Source organism: Xenopus laevis, chromosome 6L (genome assembly GCF_017654675.1).
Source record: "Xenopus laevis strain J_2021 chromosome 6L, Xenopus_laevis_v10.1, whole genome shotgun sequence".
In the NCBI taxonomy this organism is placed as follows: Eukaryota; Metazoa; Chordata; class Amphibia; order Anura; family Pipidae; genus Xenopus; species Xenopus laevis.
The window spans coordinates 59,076,137-59,096,655 of record NC_054381.1 but is presented as its reverse complement, the minus strand read 5'-3'; the positions used below and the strand labels follow the sequence as shown (position 1 = coordinate 59,096,655).

The following is a 20,519-nucleotide window of genomic DNA, read 5'->3' as shown; positions in this document are numbered from 1 at the left end:
CTATACTAGCATGTATTTGCTTCATTACCATTTGTGGAACTTGATAATGAATGGCGCAGTCCTGCAATGCTCTGACAACCACATTATCCATTTAGGGGAAGCTGAGCTAGTCTGGAGTCCATTGCCTGTTCAATGACTTGGATAAGAAAAGCTGTTTTCTGAATCAGAACAGGAAGATCATGCAGATGAAGCTTACAGCACTACACGACACATTTAAAACGTGTTTGTTGTTATAATCTTGTCCGCTCTGCAAATAACAATGCCGGCTGGCTTATCAAGACTCTTTTGTCGTGTGCCAAATTACTTTTGCCATGCAACGACCCGTAAACACAACAACTGCTGCTTTAACTGAGATTGATGTAGCTGCTCTTTTTTTTTCTGTATTTGCATTAATGTCCTTATCCCCAGCTGTCCTCTTCTATACACTAATTTCCTTAGGAGACATGCCCCACTGAATTACCCCAAATGCATGTCAGGATATCACAGAAAAGATCAAATTGGTTAAAATAAATGTAAATCGTATCTGATAAGGGCAAACATAGGAGTTAGTTTAATGCCAGATACTGTCACCTGGTTTTCACTTGGTTGGCTAACAGAGAGTCCAGCAGTGTTACGTGATTGTTGGGGCCAAGCAAGCATCGCTGTTGCGCACCAATCTGCTCATGCTCGCTCATTTGGGCATGCCCGCACTCTCCCGTTCATCCGTGTGAGGCAGGCGCAGAGGGCGCGATGCAGCCGGCCAGGTTGCCTGGGGCGCCCGACCGGCATGGCCTGGCACTGCTTGGTATATATTAGATGGAATACTGGGGATAAATACAGTATGGCATTTTTATACCATTTAGGAAGGGGGTTTATTGTTGTTAAAATGCCATCATTTTTCTCAAATTTTTTTTATTTGTTTAGTAACTTATTGTACTCTCTATAAAGAGCATGGCCTTACTTAATAAGGGCTAGATTCAAATGCAGCAACAGCCACAAAATTACTGCACTTAGGGGCAGATTTATCAAAGGTCAAGGTGAATTTTCAAATGAAAAAAATGAATTTCGAGCTATTTTTTGTGTACATTGACTAGGGAATAGAAAAATTAAAAAATGTGATTATCAAAATTTATCATGTACTGTCTCTTTAAAAATACAACTTCGACCATTTTCCATCAAAAGCCTGCCAAATTGCTGTTTTAGCCTATGGGGGGACCTCTTAGAACCTATTTGGAGTCAATTGGTGGACTCTGAAAAATTTTTGGGAAAAACTTTGAATTGAATTCGATCGAATGCGCTATTCCTTCGATTTGTATGTTCGAATTTGGCCAAATATGGACCTATTTCGATCAAAAACTGGCATATTCGCAAAACAAGACAGATTTAATTTTGGTTGGTCTTTTTGAGTATGAAATTCGAAGTTTTTTCAATTCAAAATTCGACTCTTGCTAAATATGCCCCTTAATGTTGATGCTTTTGCTTAGACCTTGTATAGCAACCAATCGGATGTTTGCTTTCATTGTTCTACTTGCAGCTGCCGTAAAAAGTCTAATCACTGATTGGTTATTATGGGTTACTGACCAAGTGTCAATGTGTCTACTTATAGATGAAAAAGAACCCTATACATTGCCTTTAATAAGGAGGTGGTAAGCACATTCCTATTCCTAGGTCTTTCTGTCCCATAGCACCCTTGACTTCTGCCTTCTGAATGAGGCGTGACCATGTGGTGTGCCAGGGGTTACCTGTTTGCTGGTCACCACCTGCCCCTCCTGTAGGCTACACTGCTGAGCTCAGGCAATACTTCATACAGAGAGATCTACCCATAGATGCAGAGTTCCATTAGATCAAATAAGGCAGATATAGCAAAGAAAGCTGAACTACAGCAGAGACATGCAAAGGCAAGAGTTTTTGAAAAGTGGCACAGCTGTATCTACAACATGAACCCTATGAATCATTTTTTTCATATTGTATAGGAAGCAGTGGCTGGGAGCTTATACTACTACTACAGGCATAGGATCCTTTATCCAGAAACTCATTATCCAGAAAACTCCAAATGACAGGATGGCCGTCTCCCATGGATTCCATTTTATCCAAATAAGCCTAGTTTTTAAAAATGATTCCTTCTTCTCTGCAATAACATACTCCATTGTACTTGATCAAATGAATAATCATCATTGGAAGCAAAACTATTGGGTTTATTTAATTTGTACATTTTCTTGTAGACTTAAGGTATGAAGATCTAAACGAAAGAAAGATCTGTTATCCATAAAACCCCAGATCCTGAACATTCGAGATAACTGGTCCTATTCCTGTACAGTGTACAGCACAATTGTGCTCAAATAGCCAAAAGGGCCAATGACAAAGACCTTCTCAGGAAGAGAACCTTTTTAACATTTAATCTGAAAGTTTTGTACCAGAAGGCAGATATTATAAAAAAAAACTGCCTATGTTCTTTGTTTTTAGAACAGTTGCAGGATACAAAATATTTATCATTAAGGTATGATTCACTGGGGAAACTGCAGACACCTCCCAATTAACTCCCTGGCAATTCAATATTTATCAAGCAGACTTATTTGTCTGATAAATACCGCTGGGATCTCTGTACTGCACTGAAGGTACTGTGCCTTGAGAACAGGAGATTATACTTGTAAATGCCCCACAGTGTATACTGTGAACATCAGCCTTGCTATTGCTTGTGAATTTAATGTAATTATGTAAAGTATCTTTTGGTGGAGAATAGATTGAGAAATCACAGCCCTGTACACACATAAACGTAGACTAAATAGAATAGTTTAGAAGTCTGAGCGTCATTGAACACATTATTTAATACTTTCTAATGAGAACAGATGAATGGCAGGTATTGATGGAAATCAGGAATGGCAGGTATTGATGAGGAATCTTAAGTGAACAATATGGACGTGCATGTTTATTAGCCAATGTGCACATGTATTAGACACACACATATTGAAATGAACCACTTGAATGAGATGAACTGATGAAATGCAGTTTTACCACTTGATCTGAAAGTAGCTGCATACAAAAAACTCTTTACTTTTCGCACTCAAATTGGCACTTCTTGTTAAGCCTTTCAAGACATGACTTGCTGAGAGAATAAGAGGTTACTCAAGATCCATTCATTCTGGAAAGATTTTGCCAAATGTAGAAAATAATATCAGGTCCAACATAGAGCAACTAAGCATAGTTGCTCTATGGCTCAGAACTCCTATTCTTTTAGAGCCAGACTACCCTTGATGCAGCTTAGACACTCGTTATCCTTACCCCTCTCTTTACTGTCCGTCCAACTGAATTACGTTTTCCAATGGACTATGATGCTGCTTTACCTTTCAGTAATAGCCTATGCAACAATTACATACCCTTTGGAATTAGCTACTGAATCACATTTGTTCAATTGGTATTCGTTCCCAGGGAAGTATTTTTGCTTCTTACCCTTCTGTTAGATCCCGTGCAACCTAATAATCTTTAAGGAAATAACTACTGAATAACCCTTCCCTAAGGGACTGTCCAAGTGGAATGCCTCTTAAGTAAGTGTTGTTGAATTAGCAACATGGTAGCCTTTTTTTATATTTAAAAAGCAGTTGTAGCATAGTGGATTGACAGTGGTCTTCTAAAAATATAGGGCATGTGTGTAGCAGTACACTGAGGGACCCATTCACTAAGCTTGAGTGAAGGAATAGAGGAAAATAGAGGGGGAAAAAACGATTTTCGAATGTTTTTTTGGTTACTTCGACCATCGAATTGGCTACTTCGACCTTCGACTTCGAATTGAACGATTCAAACTAAAAATTGTTCGAATATTCGCCCCATTTGATAATCAAAGTACTGTCTCTTTAAAAATTTCCCTAGTTCGCCACCTAAAACCTACGGAGGCCAATGTTAGCCTATGGGGAAGGTCCCCACAGGCTTGCTAACAATTTTCTGATCGAAGGATAATCTTTAGATCGATGGATTAAAATCCTTCGAATTGTTTGATTCGAAGGATTTAATCGTTTGATCGAATGAATTGCGCAAAATCCTTCGACTTCGATATTCGAAGTCGAAGGATTTTAATTTGACAGTCGAATATCGAGGGTTAATTAACCCTCGATATTCGACCCTTGATACATCTGCCCCTGAGTGATAAATGCGATGTGATTTGGCATTCCCAATTTTTATTGGTAGCCCCCAAAGCAGAAACAAGGTACTACAAATAAAACGGCCATAGACTCTATTAAAGTTTGCTACAAAAATTACACACAACAAAAAAAATTTGCCACACAAAAAAATATCTGCAACAAAAGAGTTTCACAAATTTTTTGGTAGATTCTCGAATTTTTAAATTTTGTTTTACAGATTCGCTTATCATTACTTATTATGGCAGAAGGCGTATTTATTTCAAATTGAACAGAACAGGGTAGTGGCTAGTTTTTGGTACAGTTTTTTGGAAAATAAAATAATTTTGCTTAAATAAGGTCATTGGGGAGAATTACTCGAATGTACCATAGCCACTGGGGCTCCATGCATCCATGGAACTTTAATATAAATACTAGTGATGGGCTAATACATTTGGCAGACACAAATTGGCGGCAAATTTGTGAGTTTTGGCGCAAGCAAATTAATTTGTGAAACTGTGGCGACAAACGGTGGCCAAAAATCTGCTTCATCAAAAAAAAATTGACTCAAGTCAAAATAGTCGCGCGCATTAAAAATTGTCGCCGTCAAAATTATTCAGACGCCCATTGGCTTTAATGCATTTGGACCTAATAGTCACGCGTATCAAAATTGACGCTCACGTCGAAATTGACACATGTTGACTTCAATGTGTTTCACAAATTGTTCGCCGTTTTGCAAATTTTGCGGTAAATTTGCTAATTTTTCGGCAAAGCGAAATGGCGCCAATTCACCCGTCACTAATTAATACATATGTTACATGTTTTTATTCTAAGATATTTTCCTCATCATAAAAATATATCTTCTAAGCTCCATAAGAACATATGCAAGAAAGTACTGTCTCTTTAAAAATTTCCCTAGTTCGCCACCTAAAACCTACGGAGGCCAATGTTAGCCTATGGGGAAGGTCCCCACAGGCTTGCTAACAATTTTCTGATCGAAGGATAATCTTTAGATCGATGGATTAAAATCCTTCGAATTGTTTGATTCGAAGGATTTAATCGTTTGATCGAATGAATTGCGCAAAATCCTTCGACTTCGATATTCGAAGTCGAAGGATTTTAATTTGACAGTCGAATATCGAGGGTTAATTAACCCTCGATATTCGACCCTTGATACATCTGCCCCTGAGTGATAAATGCGATGTGATTTGGCATTCCCAATTTTTATTGGTAGCCCCCAAAGCAGAAACAAGGTACTACAAATAAAACGGCCATAGACTCTATTAAAGTTTGCTACAAAAATTACACACAACAAAAAAAATTTGCCACACAAAAAAATATCTGCAACAAAAGAGTTTCACAAATTTTTTGGTAGATTCTCGAATTTTTAAATTTTGTTTTACAGATTCGCTTATCATTACTTATTATGGCAGAAGGCGTATTTATTTCAAATTGAACAGAACAGGGTAGTGGCTAGTTTTTGGTACAGTTTTTTGGAAAATAAAATAATTTTGCTTAAATAAGGTCATTGGGGAGAATTACTCGAATGTACCATAGCCACTGGGGCTCCATGCATCCATGGAACTTTAATATAAATACTAGTGATGGGCTAATACATTTGGCAGACACAAATTGGCGGCAAATTTGTGAGTTTTGGCGCAAGCAAATTAATTTGTGAAACTGTGGCGACAAACGGTGGCCAAAAATCTGCTTCATCAAAAAAAAATTGACTCAAGTCAAAATAGTCGCGCGCATTAAAAATTGTCGCCGTCAAAATTATTCAGACGCCCATTGGCTTTAATGCATTTGGACCTAATAGTCACGCGTATCAAAATTGACGCTCACGTCGAAATTGACACATGTTGACTTCAATGTGTTTCACAAATTGTTCGCCGTTTTGCAAATTTTGCGGTAAATTTGCTAATTTTTCGGCAAAACGAAATGGCGCCAATTCACCCGTCACTAATTAATACATATGTTACATGTTTTTATTCTAAGATATTTTCCTCATCATAAAAATATATCTTCTAAGCTCCATAAGAACATATGCAAGAAAGAATCTAGTGAATAGAAGTATGCATTGTTTTGATGTTAGCTGATCAAAGCACAACATTTGTAATGCAATATTTTGCTCTGAAACTCTTTGAGGCTGACCATAAATTGTATATTATGGGATTATGCAAATATAGTAATATGTCCTACCATTTCCCTTTGAAACAATTTGCTATTTTAAATTCAGAAGATTAGGGCCCCCCTACTGTGCACTAAAAAAGTTGGTTTATGGATCAGCAGGTTGCTTGGGGAAAAATAATTCTTGGTACAGAAGGTCAGCTAAGAACAAAATGCAAAACACATAGGCAACGTTTACAACATTTAATTTTCTCTATTATGGAAAAGCTATTGAATGGATGGAAAAAAGGCAATTTACAGTTAAAATTATCAAATCTTTCTTTTTTTTTATAATTGGGGAATAATGTAACAGCGGAAAAGTCATTATGTCATTTAGGTACACAACCTAAAAGAAACATAATTATGATCATTATTGTCTAATTATATATTTTTACCATTTTTAGCTTTGATATTGTTGCTAATATTGCTCTGACATTGGTAAAGTGCTGCATCTGGGTGTCAGATAGTTAATCATTTCTCTCGAAATCCTATATGTAAAATAAGGCACTAAGTTTGCACAGGAGCAGTAACCCAAGGCAAACAATAAGATGCTTGCATTTAAACAGGTGACTAATAACTGTTACCTGCTGTTGCTATGGGTTAATGCCCCTGGGCAAACATAGTGCCTTTTATTACATAAACACATAATTCATAATACTGTTTCTTTCCTTTACTCTTTCACTACCTTTTCTGACAACTCCACTTTGACTTTCTTCTTAGTACAACCCATTATCCAGAAAACTCCAGATTAAGGGTAGGCCATCTAAAATAATTCAGCTTTTCAAAAATAATTTTTCTTTTTCTCTGTAATAAAAAACAATGACTTGTATTTGATCCCAAATAAAATATAATTAATCCTTATTGGAGGCAGCACAGTACTACTATTGTCTATTTAATTTTTAATTCATTTTTTAGTAGACCTTAGGTAAGGTGATCCAAATTACAGAAAGACCTCATATCCTCAAAACCCAGGTCCTGAGCATTTTTGATAACAGGTCCCATACCTGTACCTTGTTAAAATATGTTGAGCTGTAAATTCTCAATAACATTTTTTTTGTCAAATAAAGGCATTTAAGTTTGTTTCTACCTCTGTGAGGCTACATATATCCCACCCTGCCTATGCTTATGTATGCAGGCTTTATGCACATTCAAATAATCCCAGAGATTAATAATGTTTTATATATATATATATATATATATATATATATATATACAGATGCAGCCACTTTGGTTTGTCTGTTTGACACAGAATAACTAAACACAGATATCCCATTTATCTCATTTAACACAGAAAACTGTGTCACAGCATCCCACCTAATTAAAGCATTCACCATTGTGAACAATGGTGCTTTGGTATGCTAATGAAAAGGTTAAATGCATTAAATGAGTTAAGATGACTTTAGATAACACAGTTTATTCAATTAACCCTGAGTCATGACGCATTTAACTCACAAATCCAAGTGGCTTCATCTGTATATATATATATATATATATATATATATATATATATATATATATATACATACTGTATATATATATATATATATATATATATATATATATATATATATATATATATATATATATATAGTAGTTCCCCAAGATTGACGCACTCCAGGACTTCATAAAGCAGTAGTAATTTAAAAGCCAGAAATGGCGCCAAAAAGGCTTGTGTGACGTCATCAGTGATGTGAATACAGTGTCCAAAACATATATCCCCTGTGATCACCGTGGGGATATATGTTTTGGACACTGTATTCACATCACTTATGACGTCACACAAGCCTTTTTGGCGCCATTTCTGGCTTTTAAACTATGGGGGGAGCACTATTTGTTTGTAATGTCTTGAGAAAGGCCCAGAACGGGACTGAAACATTGACAATAAATTTTCTTTTCTAAACTTCATTATGAAGTCCTGGAGTGTGTCAATCTTGGGGAACTACTTTCTACAATATATAGCACCCAGGCATGAAGAGAACGCTTGACTGGAGTGCACCACAGCTGTAACTTGGGGCAAAAGGATAGAAATCTACCCTAATTTAAAATGATTGGAAATCACAACAATGAACCTGTCTACCATGGCTGCACAAGGCTAGATTTAAAATTGATGTGCCCCCTAGGATGCTTGCACACCTCCACCTGCTTGTACTCCCCCTTTATAGACTCCCACCCACTTGCATCTCCCTCACCTACTCCCTACTGCTGGTGCAGTTTCCCCCTGATCGCTGGCCCTGGGCTGCCAGAATCTTTCACCCAGTCCAGATGTGGTCAGCAGGTGGCATGCCATCCCCAGATCTTTGCTGTCCTAGGCCTGGACCTTTGTGACCTTTGCACAAATCTGGGCCTGTGGCTGTGTGTTTTTTTTATTTCAGTTGGTCAAATTAATTTCCTTCCTCATCCTGGCCTTTGACCTGCAAATGAGAGTGTTATATGGGCCACTGGTACCAGAAAAAAATTATTGAATTTGTTGATTTTTATTGTTATTCTTGTTTTTTATTGCTTAAATTACTATTCAATAGTACTATTTATCTTCCATTTTCTAAAAATTTAAAAATGAAGACCAATTGCTATTTTCCTAAAATACAACGGTCAAAATCATACTTAAAGCTAATTTAAAGGTAAATTAACTCTTTACAATGATCAAGAAACAATTATATCAATTGGATCAGCAGTCATTTCAATTTGTAATTTATAATTAGAATCAATTAGTGATACAAGCAGTCAAAGCAACTTTAAAAGCTTTATCTAAAAATTAAGTTTTAGGCATCTATTGCATTCCTGAAGTATTTTACATATAGTTGTTACAATAATTACCACCCATACACAGCTGAAGACAGAACACAGTTCAAGGACAACTTTCAATAGAGTTTCTACTAGTTGGCATTGATTCAAGATCAAAAATCCTCAATTCATGAAACATTCCAAACATCACAAACTTTAGGGGGTTATTTATCAAAGATCGCATTTTAGAGTTTTTTTAATACTTATGAATGAACTCACAACTTGAATGGTTTCTAATTTAAGAAAAAACATGTATGGAAAAAACTGTATTAAGCAAATTCAGGGGTTAACAACCCCAAAACTGGAATTGATTGAGTTTTCAGCAAAAAAAACTCAAATCGCTCTAATTTATTGCGTTTTCAGGCAAAACCCTCTGAAAAAAACTTGAACATCATGAAGGTTATTAACATCTTCAAATGGTTCAAGGGCCATTGATACCTACAAGACCTCAACATGTTTTAGATGATGTATTTTTGGATTCAAGCTATTTACAGGGTCAGGGTATAATCAATCACACAAGTTACAAGTTTTTTATTAAAAAAAATCAAACAATTTAGTTTTTTTAAACCGAAAAATAGATTTTTGACAAAAAAATAACCTTGCAAACTCCAATTTTTGTGGAAAACAGAACTCGATCCCTAATAAATCTGCCCCTTACTGTCAGTGAACTGAACTTTAAGGGAGCTTTTCTTACATTTTTCACAAATAGACAAAGTGGTGTGAATTAAATTTTTAAGGTTGGAAAAAGGTACAAAAGTATAAGACCTCATATGACATCTCACATGTGGAGGCCGATTTATCAAAGGTTTGAGAGGTTTTTGAAATCATGATTTATTAAAAGATCTGATTTTAAAAAGTAGGAATGTAAAATTACGCTGAACTATTCAAAAAGCAAAATATGAATACCTCTAAAATTCAATAATTCTAGTGTTTTGGGGCAATTCCTAGTGAAAAAAAAATTGAAAACCTCTAATAGTCCGAATTGATTTAAAATGGTCTAATGGAATCAGCGCAGCTCCCACGGACTTCTATAGGACCTCGACAACTTTTACCTAGTGAATTTTTATATTAGAGGATTTTGTGGCTTTTACACTTACGGGCCGATTCACTAACTTCGAGTGAAGGATTCGAAGTAAAAAAACTTCGAATTTCGAAGTTTTTTTTTGGGCTACTTCGACCATCGAATGGGCTACTTCGACTACGACTTCGAATCGAAGGATTCTTAGTAAAAATCGTTCAACTATTCGACCATTCGATAGTCGAAGTACTGTCTCTTTAAAAAAAACTTCAACCCCCTAGTTCCCCATCTAAATGCTACCGAAGTCAATGTTAGCCTATGGGGAAGGTCCCCATAGGCTTGCCTAACTTTTTTTAATCGTTGGATTAAAATCCTTCGAATCGTTCGATTCGAAGGATTTTATCGTTCGATTCGAAGGATTTTATCGTTCGATTCGAAGGATTTTATCGTTCGATTCGAAGGATTTTATCGTTCGACGGAAGGAATTATCCTACGATCGTTCGATCGAAGGAATTATCCTATGATCGTTCGATCGAACTATCTGCGCTAAATCCTTCGACTTCGATATTCGAAGTCGAAGGATTTTAATTTCTAGTCGAATATCGAGGGTTAATTAACCCTCGATATTTCGACCCTTAGTGAATCGGCCCCCTAATAAATCTCAGATTTTTAGAGCTTTTAAAAAAGCGGGAAAACCAACAATTTTTAGAGATTTGTGGAAAAGAATCTAAATTAGTAAATGGGCCCCTTCAACCTTAATTGGTACAGTTTCAAGTAGCTAAAATGAAATTGCAGCTTGTATATTAATATATGCTCTTTAGTAACTTTCATACATTTAACCCTATCAATGGCTCTGTTATCGTCTCTTTTTTTTTAATTGTGCTACCAAATCATTCAAGGAGAAGAAGAAGAATAGGTGCAGAGAAGAAGTTGCATACTACAATAATTATTCATAAAACTCCACCATTCAAGAGGTTGTATGATTCACTATAATGTATGGGAAGGATAAAAGTCTTTCTTCAGCTGCAGGGCAATTGTTATAAATCATAATATTACAATACTCTTATTCATATATGATACAAAATGTGAGTCAAAAAGCAATAGGAACAGTAAAATATTAATGCTGCAACATTCTAGATTAGGCTTTCTGCATGGTACTGGCCTTTCTTCAACTGGAAGGATAGTGCTTAACTCATTAGCTTCAGAGTAGAACTGGAATAAAATCAAGCTAGGCAGAATTTGGAGCAGTTATATAACAATCAACATCCTAAAATGCATGAATGGTTTATTAGAAACCATAGACACCCTCTCATCTAAAATAAAAATCATTCTCTCAAATCAATACAATTATTTTGCCTGTATAATTTCTATTTTTTAAAAGTTTTTATTTTTGCATTTTGCTTTTAACAGGAAAGGAAAGAAAGGAAAGAAGAAGACATACAAGCATTGTTTTTGCCAGTGGAACCAAATAATAAAAATACAACTTTATCTATTGTAATATCATTGTCATACCTTTGTTATACATTGCTATACATTAACATGTCTCTAGTCAAATCAGGATTATCGTACATTACTACCTGAACGGGTGCCCTCCATGTCTAGCCACATGCCCCAGATTGTATCAAATTTTTTTGGACAACCTCGGGCTATATAGGTCAGTTTTTGGCTAGGGAGGGTGTCATTTACCAATGCACGCCAAAAGGCAAGGGTTGGAGGAGCAGTGGATTTCCACTGTAGCAGAATAGCCTTTTTCGCGTAGTAGAGCAGTTGGAGGTAGCAGAGCTTGACACCGGACCGAAGCCCTAAGTCATCAGCTATTCCTAAGAGACATACCAGTGGAGTCATAATGCACGGGACAAATAGAGTGCTGGAAATGTAGTGCAGAACTTCACCCCAAAATCTCTGGATAAGTGGACAACTCCAAAACACATGCATAAATGAACCAACCTCACGATTACATTTCACACACTGGTCCAAAGTCATTGGGTAAATCTTTGCAAGTCTATACGGAGTAAGGTATACTCTGTTCAAAAATTTTATTTGTATGTATCTGTCCCTGATCGACATTGTGATGTCAGGAACCTGTTTGAGTGCGTCTACCCACATTTCCTCCTCCAGTTCAGGGATATCTCTAACCCATTTCACTCTCACTTTGGCCAAAGGGTCTGGGCAAGCCTGATACAAAATGTTATAGAACCAAGACGTTGGTTTCATAAGGTCCTCCCTACGCAGATATTTCTCCAACGTGGAGTCCACTAGTTCTATGGGCCTATTGGGAAATTGGGTCCTAAAAGCATGCCTTAATTGGAGATAGCGAAAAAACATAGAGTTAGGTAGATTGTAGCCATCTTTAAGGGCCTGAAACAACTTAATATCTCCATTCTCCACAATATCCCGGAGGCATTTAATCCCTCGGCTGGCCCAGTTGGCGATGTCAGGTAGAGCACCGAAGTGTGGAAGAGATCTATTGCCCCACAGGGGTGTCCAACTGGACCACACCGGCCTCGCCTTATGAACATGTTTAAGTGCTTTTTTAAAAACCTCGACCACTGTAGCCATTGGGGTGGTGAGTGTATAGTATTCAGTAGGCCCCCTGTATAGCAGCTTGGCCAGGGCTTCGAAGGATCCCATTATCGTAGCTTCCAAGGTAGTAGAGGGGTTATCTGCTTGAGGTACGATCCACCAGCGTGCAAAAGTTAATTGACTAGCCAAAAAGTAAAGTTTAAGATTAGGAAGTGCCAGCCCCCCACCCCTCACCGGAGCCTGGAGCACCTTAAAACTCAAGCGCGGGTGTTCTCCTGCCCATATGAACTTGCGTAATATGGTGTCTATTTGTTTAAACCAGTGACTCCTGGGTAATATCGGTGAGTTGTGAAAGACATATAAGAATTTGGGTAGAAACACCATTTTAAACAGGTTTATTCTTCCCGGGGGGGAGAGAGGCAGCTGTTGCCAAACATCTGTCCTGGCTGTTAAAGCTGCAACTATTGGGGTCAGATTATGCTCCTCAAATTTTTTGCAGTCTAAGTGAATTGTCATTCCTAGATATTTAAAGGTCTGTGTCACCCGTAGGCTACATATTTGTGAAGATGAACCCGCGGGTAGCGGATCAATTGGGAATATAACTGATTTGGTCCGGTTAATGCAGAGGCCAGAGAACTCCCCAAATTTTTCAATTACTCTCAATGCTGCCTCCAGAGCCCCGTAAGGGTTAGCTAAATAGAGTAGCATATCATCTGCATATAAAGATATTTTCTCTACAGTTTTTCCGAGTACCAGCCCCTCCACCTCCTGAGATTCTCTAATCTGTATTGCTAAGGGCTCTATGGCTAGGGCAAATAGCAATGGGGAGAGAGGACAGCCTTGTCTAGTCCCTCTCTCAAGTTGTATAGTGTCAGTAAGTAGGCCATTAACCAGAACTCTTGCTCTAGGGTTGTGATATAATGCTCGTACCCAGCCCAGAAACCGCTGTCCAAATCCAAACCTGTTTAAAATTTCCCATAAATAGGTCCAGGAGACTGTATCAAAAGCCTTTGCAGTATCCAGTGACACCACTACTCTGCTTCTACTATTATCATGTTCTAAGGCCAAATTATTGTACAGTCTCCGAACATTTATATCCGTGGCTTTATTTGGCATAAATCCGGTCTGGTCTGGACGAGTTCTGTTATGACCCGTTTGACTCTGTTCGCGAGTACTTTTGCAAATAATTTAGCATCGCAATTTAGCAGGGAGATGGGGCGATATGAGTCGCAACTGTCCGGTGGTTTTCCTGCCTTAGGTATTATTACTATATGAGCCATATAGCACGATTCTGGGAGGGGAAGGGCTTGAGAAGTCCTATTAAAGAGAGTACAGAGTACAGAGTTTAGGAGTCAGAGTTTTGGAGTGGGCTTTATACCACTCGGCTGGAATGCCATCTGGACCAGGTGACCGTCCAGCAGGCATGTCAGCGATAGCATTCTCTATCTCCTCTACTGTTATATTGCCCTCTAGATCATCTAACATTTGTCGGCTAAGGTGTAGAAATGGTATCTTGTCCAGGTAGGAACTGAGATGTTGAGTAGGGGGTGATGGGGGAGCTGTGTAGATACTTTGGTAGAACTGTCGAAATCGGTTTGCTAGTGGTATCCTATCAGTAATCTCCACCCCGTCTTCTCCCCTAACCCCATATATAACCGTATGTGGGGTATCCCCTTTGGCTAATAGGGCTAGCAGTTTCCCGTTTTTGTCACCCTCGTCAAACCATGATGCTTTCCGGTATACCTCTTTCTGGGATGCTTTTTCAGTAAGCAGCAGGTTTAAGTGTCTTTGCGCTGTTGCCAGGTCCTGTTTGGTTATGTCAGAGGGGTGTATAATCAAACTCTGCTCTAGTGAAGCTAGATCGGTCCTAGCGGTAGCAATGTTAGCCTCATGTTCTCTCCTAGCAGCTGAGATTAAAGAGATATATGTGCCTCTTGTATGGGCTTTACATGCATCCCAGACTATGTCTTCAGAGGCAGTCCCTGTATTGTCCTGCCAGTAGGACTCTAATAGTGGGGAGTACTTCTCTGCAACTTTAGAATTGGAGATCCACTTAGGGGGAAGTCTCCATAGTCGTGAAGTGGTATCCTTGCCTGCTAACACTAGTATTACTGGGGCATGATCCGAACATACTCGGGTGGAGAAATGGATTTTCTCTAGGACTTGCAGTACGTCAGCACTGACTAAGATGAGGTCTATTCTGGATAGTGCCGAGGAGGAGATAGTATAGCAAGAAAACTGCTGAAGATGAGGGTTTCTCCATCTCCAGGTGTCTATGAGGCCAGCTGCCTGAATCCATTGTGCGAAAACTGTAGAGTCACTCGCTATGGGCCTAAGTCTATCCATACTAGGGTCCAGGACCATGTTAAAATCCCCAGCCCATATCATGGGGAAGTTACCTAACATGGCAACTTTTTCCAGTATCTCATTGAGGATCTGAATGTCTGCAGGTGGCGGAAGGTATACATTCACAAATATATATGTGGTACCATCTACTTGTCCTTTAAGTATTAGGAATCTACCTACTCTATCTGTGATTAGGCGCTCAAATTTGAAGTTGAGGGGTTTCCTGATCATAATGGCAACACCTCTAGAATAAGTGGAGTATTCTGAGTGGTAGACATTACTAATCCAAAACCTTTTCAGAGCCCTAACTCTCTGTCCCACTAGGTGTGTTTCTTGTAACAGGATAAGGTCTGCTCTCGACTTCCGTATCTGCTCTAGAACTACGGACCGTTTAATTTTATCATTTAGACCCCTTACATTCCATGACAGTAAAGTAAACTGCTGTTGTACCGCCAGTATCATTTATGTATTTGTGAATGTGAAGGGCAGCTCGGGAACCATAGCCTTATAATGAAAGTCACATGTAAAGACGTTAGGCGTATAGGGATAGGCCTTGCGCCCCAGGGCAACCTTCTTGCCCCTGCTGCACAGCATATAGTTATACAATACCCATAAACCTTGCATATTCGGCTCCAACCTGGCGAAGAAAAGAAAGCTAGAAAGACATAAACATCAAAATACCCCCATAGCCTTGTCCCCCCACCCAGTATCCTCCCCCCAACTTGGAGATACATTATTCCCAAACAAACACTAGCCCCAAGAGAACGTGGAACTTTTTCAGAACAAACAGGACCAAGATGTGTCAATAGAGTGAAACCAAAATTTACTTTACGTGAAAACAGTCAAGTGTTCCGTGCTAGTAAAGTATCAGCCTTCGCCGGTCGTGGAATCTCATGCGAGGTCTCCGTCAACAGGTGAACTTGCACTTAGCGAGATGGGGATTTCCGGGTTCTAGCCTCCAGCCAAGCAAGAGCCTCTTCTGGTCTTACGAAGAAGTGTGAGCGATCCTTTTCTTGGACCCGAAGCTTAGCTGGAAACATCATCGCATAAGGTAGGTTTTGCAGTCGCAGCCTTTTTTTGACCTCGGTGAATCTCTGGCGCTGTTTGCGGACTTCTATCGAAAAATCAGGGTAAATAGAAACTTTTGCATTCTCATGCAGTATTTCTTGCTTTTTGCGAGCCTCATCCAGCACTTTGTCACGGTCCCTGTAGTTGAGCAGGCGTGCTATAAGAGGGCGCGGTGGGGCCCCAGGTGGAGGTGGTCGAGCAGGGATTCTGTGAGCGCGCTCCACTATGAACGTGGATGAGAAGGTGTCTCTGCCCAATTTTTCCCTTAGCCAGTTCTCTACAAACGTCTCAGGAGAGGTGCCCTCTGCTCTTTCTGGTAGGCCCACCAACGAATGTTGTTCCTGCGGAGTCTATTTTCCATGTCATCCGCCTTTGCCTCCAGGGCTTGGATTTTATGCGCCATGTCAGTAATACTATTGGGTATAGGCGCCACCGTGTCCTCTACGGTGCTAATTCGCCTCTCCACTTCTGCAGTGCGGTCTCTTATTTTCTGCATGTCATGTTTAAGCAGGGCAAAATCTGATTTTAATTCATCAATTTTCCCTATAGTAATGACATGGTTATTGCTTATCAGAGCCACCAGCTCTGCCATAGTGGGTTGAGGTGATTGGTGCAGTGTTTCTGTATCCGTATTATTAACTAGTGAGGGTACTGACGTTTCATTTGACCCCTCATGTGTACTGGGGTAGCCTTCCTCCGGTGCTGGGCTATCCAGGGGATCCCTGGCATACTTGCCCAGTTTTTGTGCCGCTGTTGCCGCAATAGATCTGCGCTCTGACCCCGCTGCCGAGTCCCCATGCTGTTGAGAGGGGTGATGCGCTCTGTGTGCAGGCAGCGAGGCGGCGCCATCTTGGATGTCGGAGGTGGAGGCCGCAGTCCCTTGCTTAGTGCCGGCTGCACGGTTTTTCCCCATCCTGCTATCAAATAATGCAACGGACTAGTGCAGGTGTGAGATGCGGGTCGGCCCGCTTATTATTTCGCCGGCTTTACAGGGTAAGTGGCAGGATATTTAGGCACGGACACGGAGCTCACTTAGGGTGCGTCCGTCCTGCTTGCGCTCGTGGCCACGCCCCCTATAATTTCTATTTTAATCAATTCCTCCTGTCTCTGATCGATTGACTGTCCATCTATAAATTGTAGATAATTGAGTTATACTGGGCAGAAATCACAACACTGTATTATTAGCCTGTTTCATCATTGCATTGACTCCATTATTGTAATCTTTTGCTTATCACAGTGTTATGCGCTATTTTTGGAGCACAATGAATGTAATCAGAATTAGAAAGAATTTCAAATTTGCATATACTTTAGAACCCTCTGTTTGTTTAGACCAGAAAAGGCAATAAAAGAAATAGAGAAGAGGAGGGAAGAGATGAAACAGAAGGGGGGTAACAATAAAAAATGTTTTGGGCTGAAATGGCAAAATTTCTTTTAAGGGATACTTATATAGCGGAATACATATAAATAAACATAAAAGAAAATAAATGTAGTCTGCTTCTTTCTATAGCAGAGCCAACAGTTTTCATGAGGTTGTGTTTGTGACCCATTGGTGCACCTCTAAATAACTGCTGCCTCTGGTAGGTCTACACACTGTGGCTCTTGCTGTTCTATACACTACCACTGCTCTCAAAAGGCTATAGGGCTTAGTCACCATTGACTCCACAATGCATCCTCTTTGTACAGTACCTAGAATTGCCAGGTGCAACTCCTGGTGAATACAGAGAGTTCTTCCTGCTGTTGACTCGTGCCTGCCCTTTAATGGGCATGGATCTGTCAAACCATTGGATATCCAATATAACTGAAAAGAGAACAACCTTTATTACAAACAAACTAACTCTAATGTTGATGTTTAGTAAACTGTTTTAAAAAAAACTTTTTTTCTTGAATATTTTCTTACATATTTAATCATTTATTTTTCATTATTCCAATTTTTTTACAGCTGTAACCAACACATTCATGCTGTGAGTCATTAATAGATTTAACTGGCTGATTGAAGCATGAGTTAAAAATGTGTAATGCACTGCTAATACACAGCATGAGTGAGATGGTTGCATTAAGAAAATAATAAGATAAACACTAATAAACCACTTAGATCTTTAAAACAAGCTGTAACAAAAAGGATTAGTAAAGATTTACTATAGTTAAGGGATTTATTTATTACAGTAGCAGTTCTCTTTTACCAAGATAAAACTTAGTTTTTAGAACTAATTATACAGGTACCCCCATTAATGTAGAAGAAGAATGTAGGTTAAAGTGGACCACTTTAGTTACTTGCTGCCTCTCAGAGAAGGAATTTAAATGGCCAAAATGGTTAAAAAATAAACCGTATTTAGGAGCTGATTTATTTATTACCTCAAAACTTGAATGGTATCTTATTTAAGAAAAAACTTGAAAAAAACGGATACTACGAGCTGAAGTCCCGCAACCTGAAAACTCGAATTAATAGAGATTTCTGCGGACAAAACCTTGAATCGATCAAATTTAGTTCTCAATACGAGTTTTCACGCAAAGCCCTCACTCAAACATCAAGCAGGCGTTAACCTCTTCAAATGGTTCAAGGGACCTCTGCCATTGACTTCTACAGAATCTTGGCAGGTTTTAGGTGGTGTATTTTCGGTTTGAAGCTATTTCTAGGGATGGGATATAATAAATCTTCAATATTTGATTTTTTTTTTTTTAAAAACTTGAGCGATTTGAGTTTTTTTTTTTTACTCAAACGTGAATTTTGACCAAAAATACAACTCAAAAACTTGAATTTTCAAGGAAAAAATAATTTTAATAAATCTGCCCCTCATTGTTATAATGTTTTTTTCATGGTTTTACAACAATTAAAAAGCATAAGATGTCCTATTGCAGCAGTTACAATATTTACCCACCCCCTATGTCATCTGCATCTTCTATTATGTGTTCTTACAAATGCACCATAGGAAATAAACTATTACTAAAATTATTCTATGTCATCCCACAGAGGCTGGCGGCTGGTCACCTTTGGACAGTGATCATTATCAATGGCTACAGGTGGATTTTGGAAATCGGAAACAAATCCGATCAGTTGCTACACAAGGACGATACAGTAGTTCTGATTGGGTGTCTCAGTACCGCATGCTATACAGTGACACAGGTAGAAACTGGAAGCCTTATCATCAGGATGGGAATATTTGGGTAAGTGACTATATAGAGGCATCTCTTCTAACTTTAATATTTTCTTAAACACAATTACAGTACTTGTGGATAAATACATTTAAGGGATGAATATTTTCTTCTTTCTGGAGCCTTAAAAAAAGATGTTTTTATATCAATGAGAAATGTTGTTGTCATACACAAAGAAAAATATAGAGAGATAAAGTATATTGAGCTATATAGTTATAAATGATATATATATATATATATATATATATATATATATATATATATATATATATATATAAAATATATAAATAAAATATATTTGTAATAAAGCAAGGACAATTTACTATACTGACAATAAACTAAATACATTTTTACAAATTAGCACTAAGTAAGCCAGTCAAAAACACTACATGAAGGAGACATATGTTAGGAGGAAAGGCATTATTAATAAATAACTGGATTTTACTATTTTAAATGAAGATAGATTAGCTACACATTCAGATTTTTTCTTTTCAACAGATTTATTATCAGTTCAATGGGTTGCTGATTGTTGCTGAGTACAATTAATTGCTGTACAATTCATTTTGATTGTGAAACATTCTGCCAGATAAATGTACTAGATTTGTTGAAAAACTGACTTTTTACTTCTTTTAATAATGTCATTTCTTAGTACACCTAGGAACGCAACTTTTACAGAAAATAAAGACCTTTTAACAGAGTTTATATTCTTCTTGTTTGTTATTAGTCTTATTTGTTTTCAGTAGTTATAGTAGTTATATCTTAAATTCATTTTCAGTACCAATATTTCTATGGTTAAAATTCAGCAACCCTTTTATCCCTCTGTTGCGGTAAAGTAACTCTTAGCAAGTAATTGCCAATTAGATTTGATCAGTCTACTCCAAGTAGAATAATGATAGCAAATAGGCTGGAACTGTTGCACTTGCACAAAGATCCACCTTTGTCAGTTGGTATTGGCAGATTTTTTGACATTATATTAGTATCTGGGACTTAATCACTATGGTATTAATATAGCATTTCTTGTAGTAAACAAAAATCTGTGGACAGTGGGGACCCCTAAGGTACTAGCGATTAGGTATATTGCTTTTACTTTTAACTATTATTTTAAAATATTAGTAGTCTACAACTCACTATTAGCACTGCAAATTTTTATACAGCATGTTTTGTAATAGCTGACTTTAGTTAAGCATATGTAAGAACTATTGATATCATGAACTGAGCTTCAGTTTTTTGCTACCAATTTAGGTCAATTCCATTATCTGATACAAATCTTGCACATTATTTGACATCAAATTTAATGAATTTATTATGAAGTTTCAATCAATGTAAAGTATTTATTTATTTTTACATTTTTCAATGATTTATCAAATGCATGAAGG

At 38.0% G+C, this 20,519-nt stretch overlaps 1 protein-coding gene across 1 annotated transcript in view; it reads left to right on the top strand.

Moving 5' to 3' along the window:
• Positions 1-20,519, top strand: part of LOC108718976 (contactin-associated protein-like 2) — a 1,054,026-nt gene that overhangs the window by 397,556 nt on the left and 635,951 nt on the right. Inside the window, exon 3 of the mRNA XM_041566089.1 lies at positions 18,962-19,155. Within this exon, the coding sequence (XP_041422023.1) occupies positions 18,962-19,155 (194 nt within the window). The remainder of the gene's footprint in view (positions 1-18,961; positions 19,156-20,519) is intronic.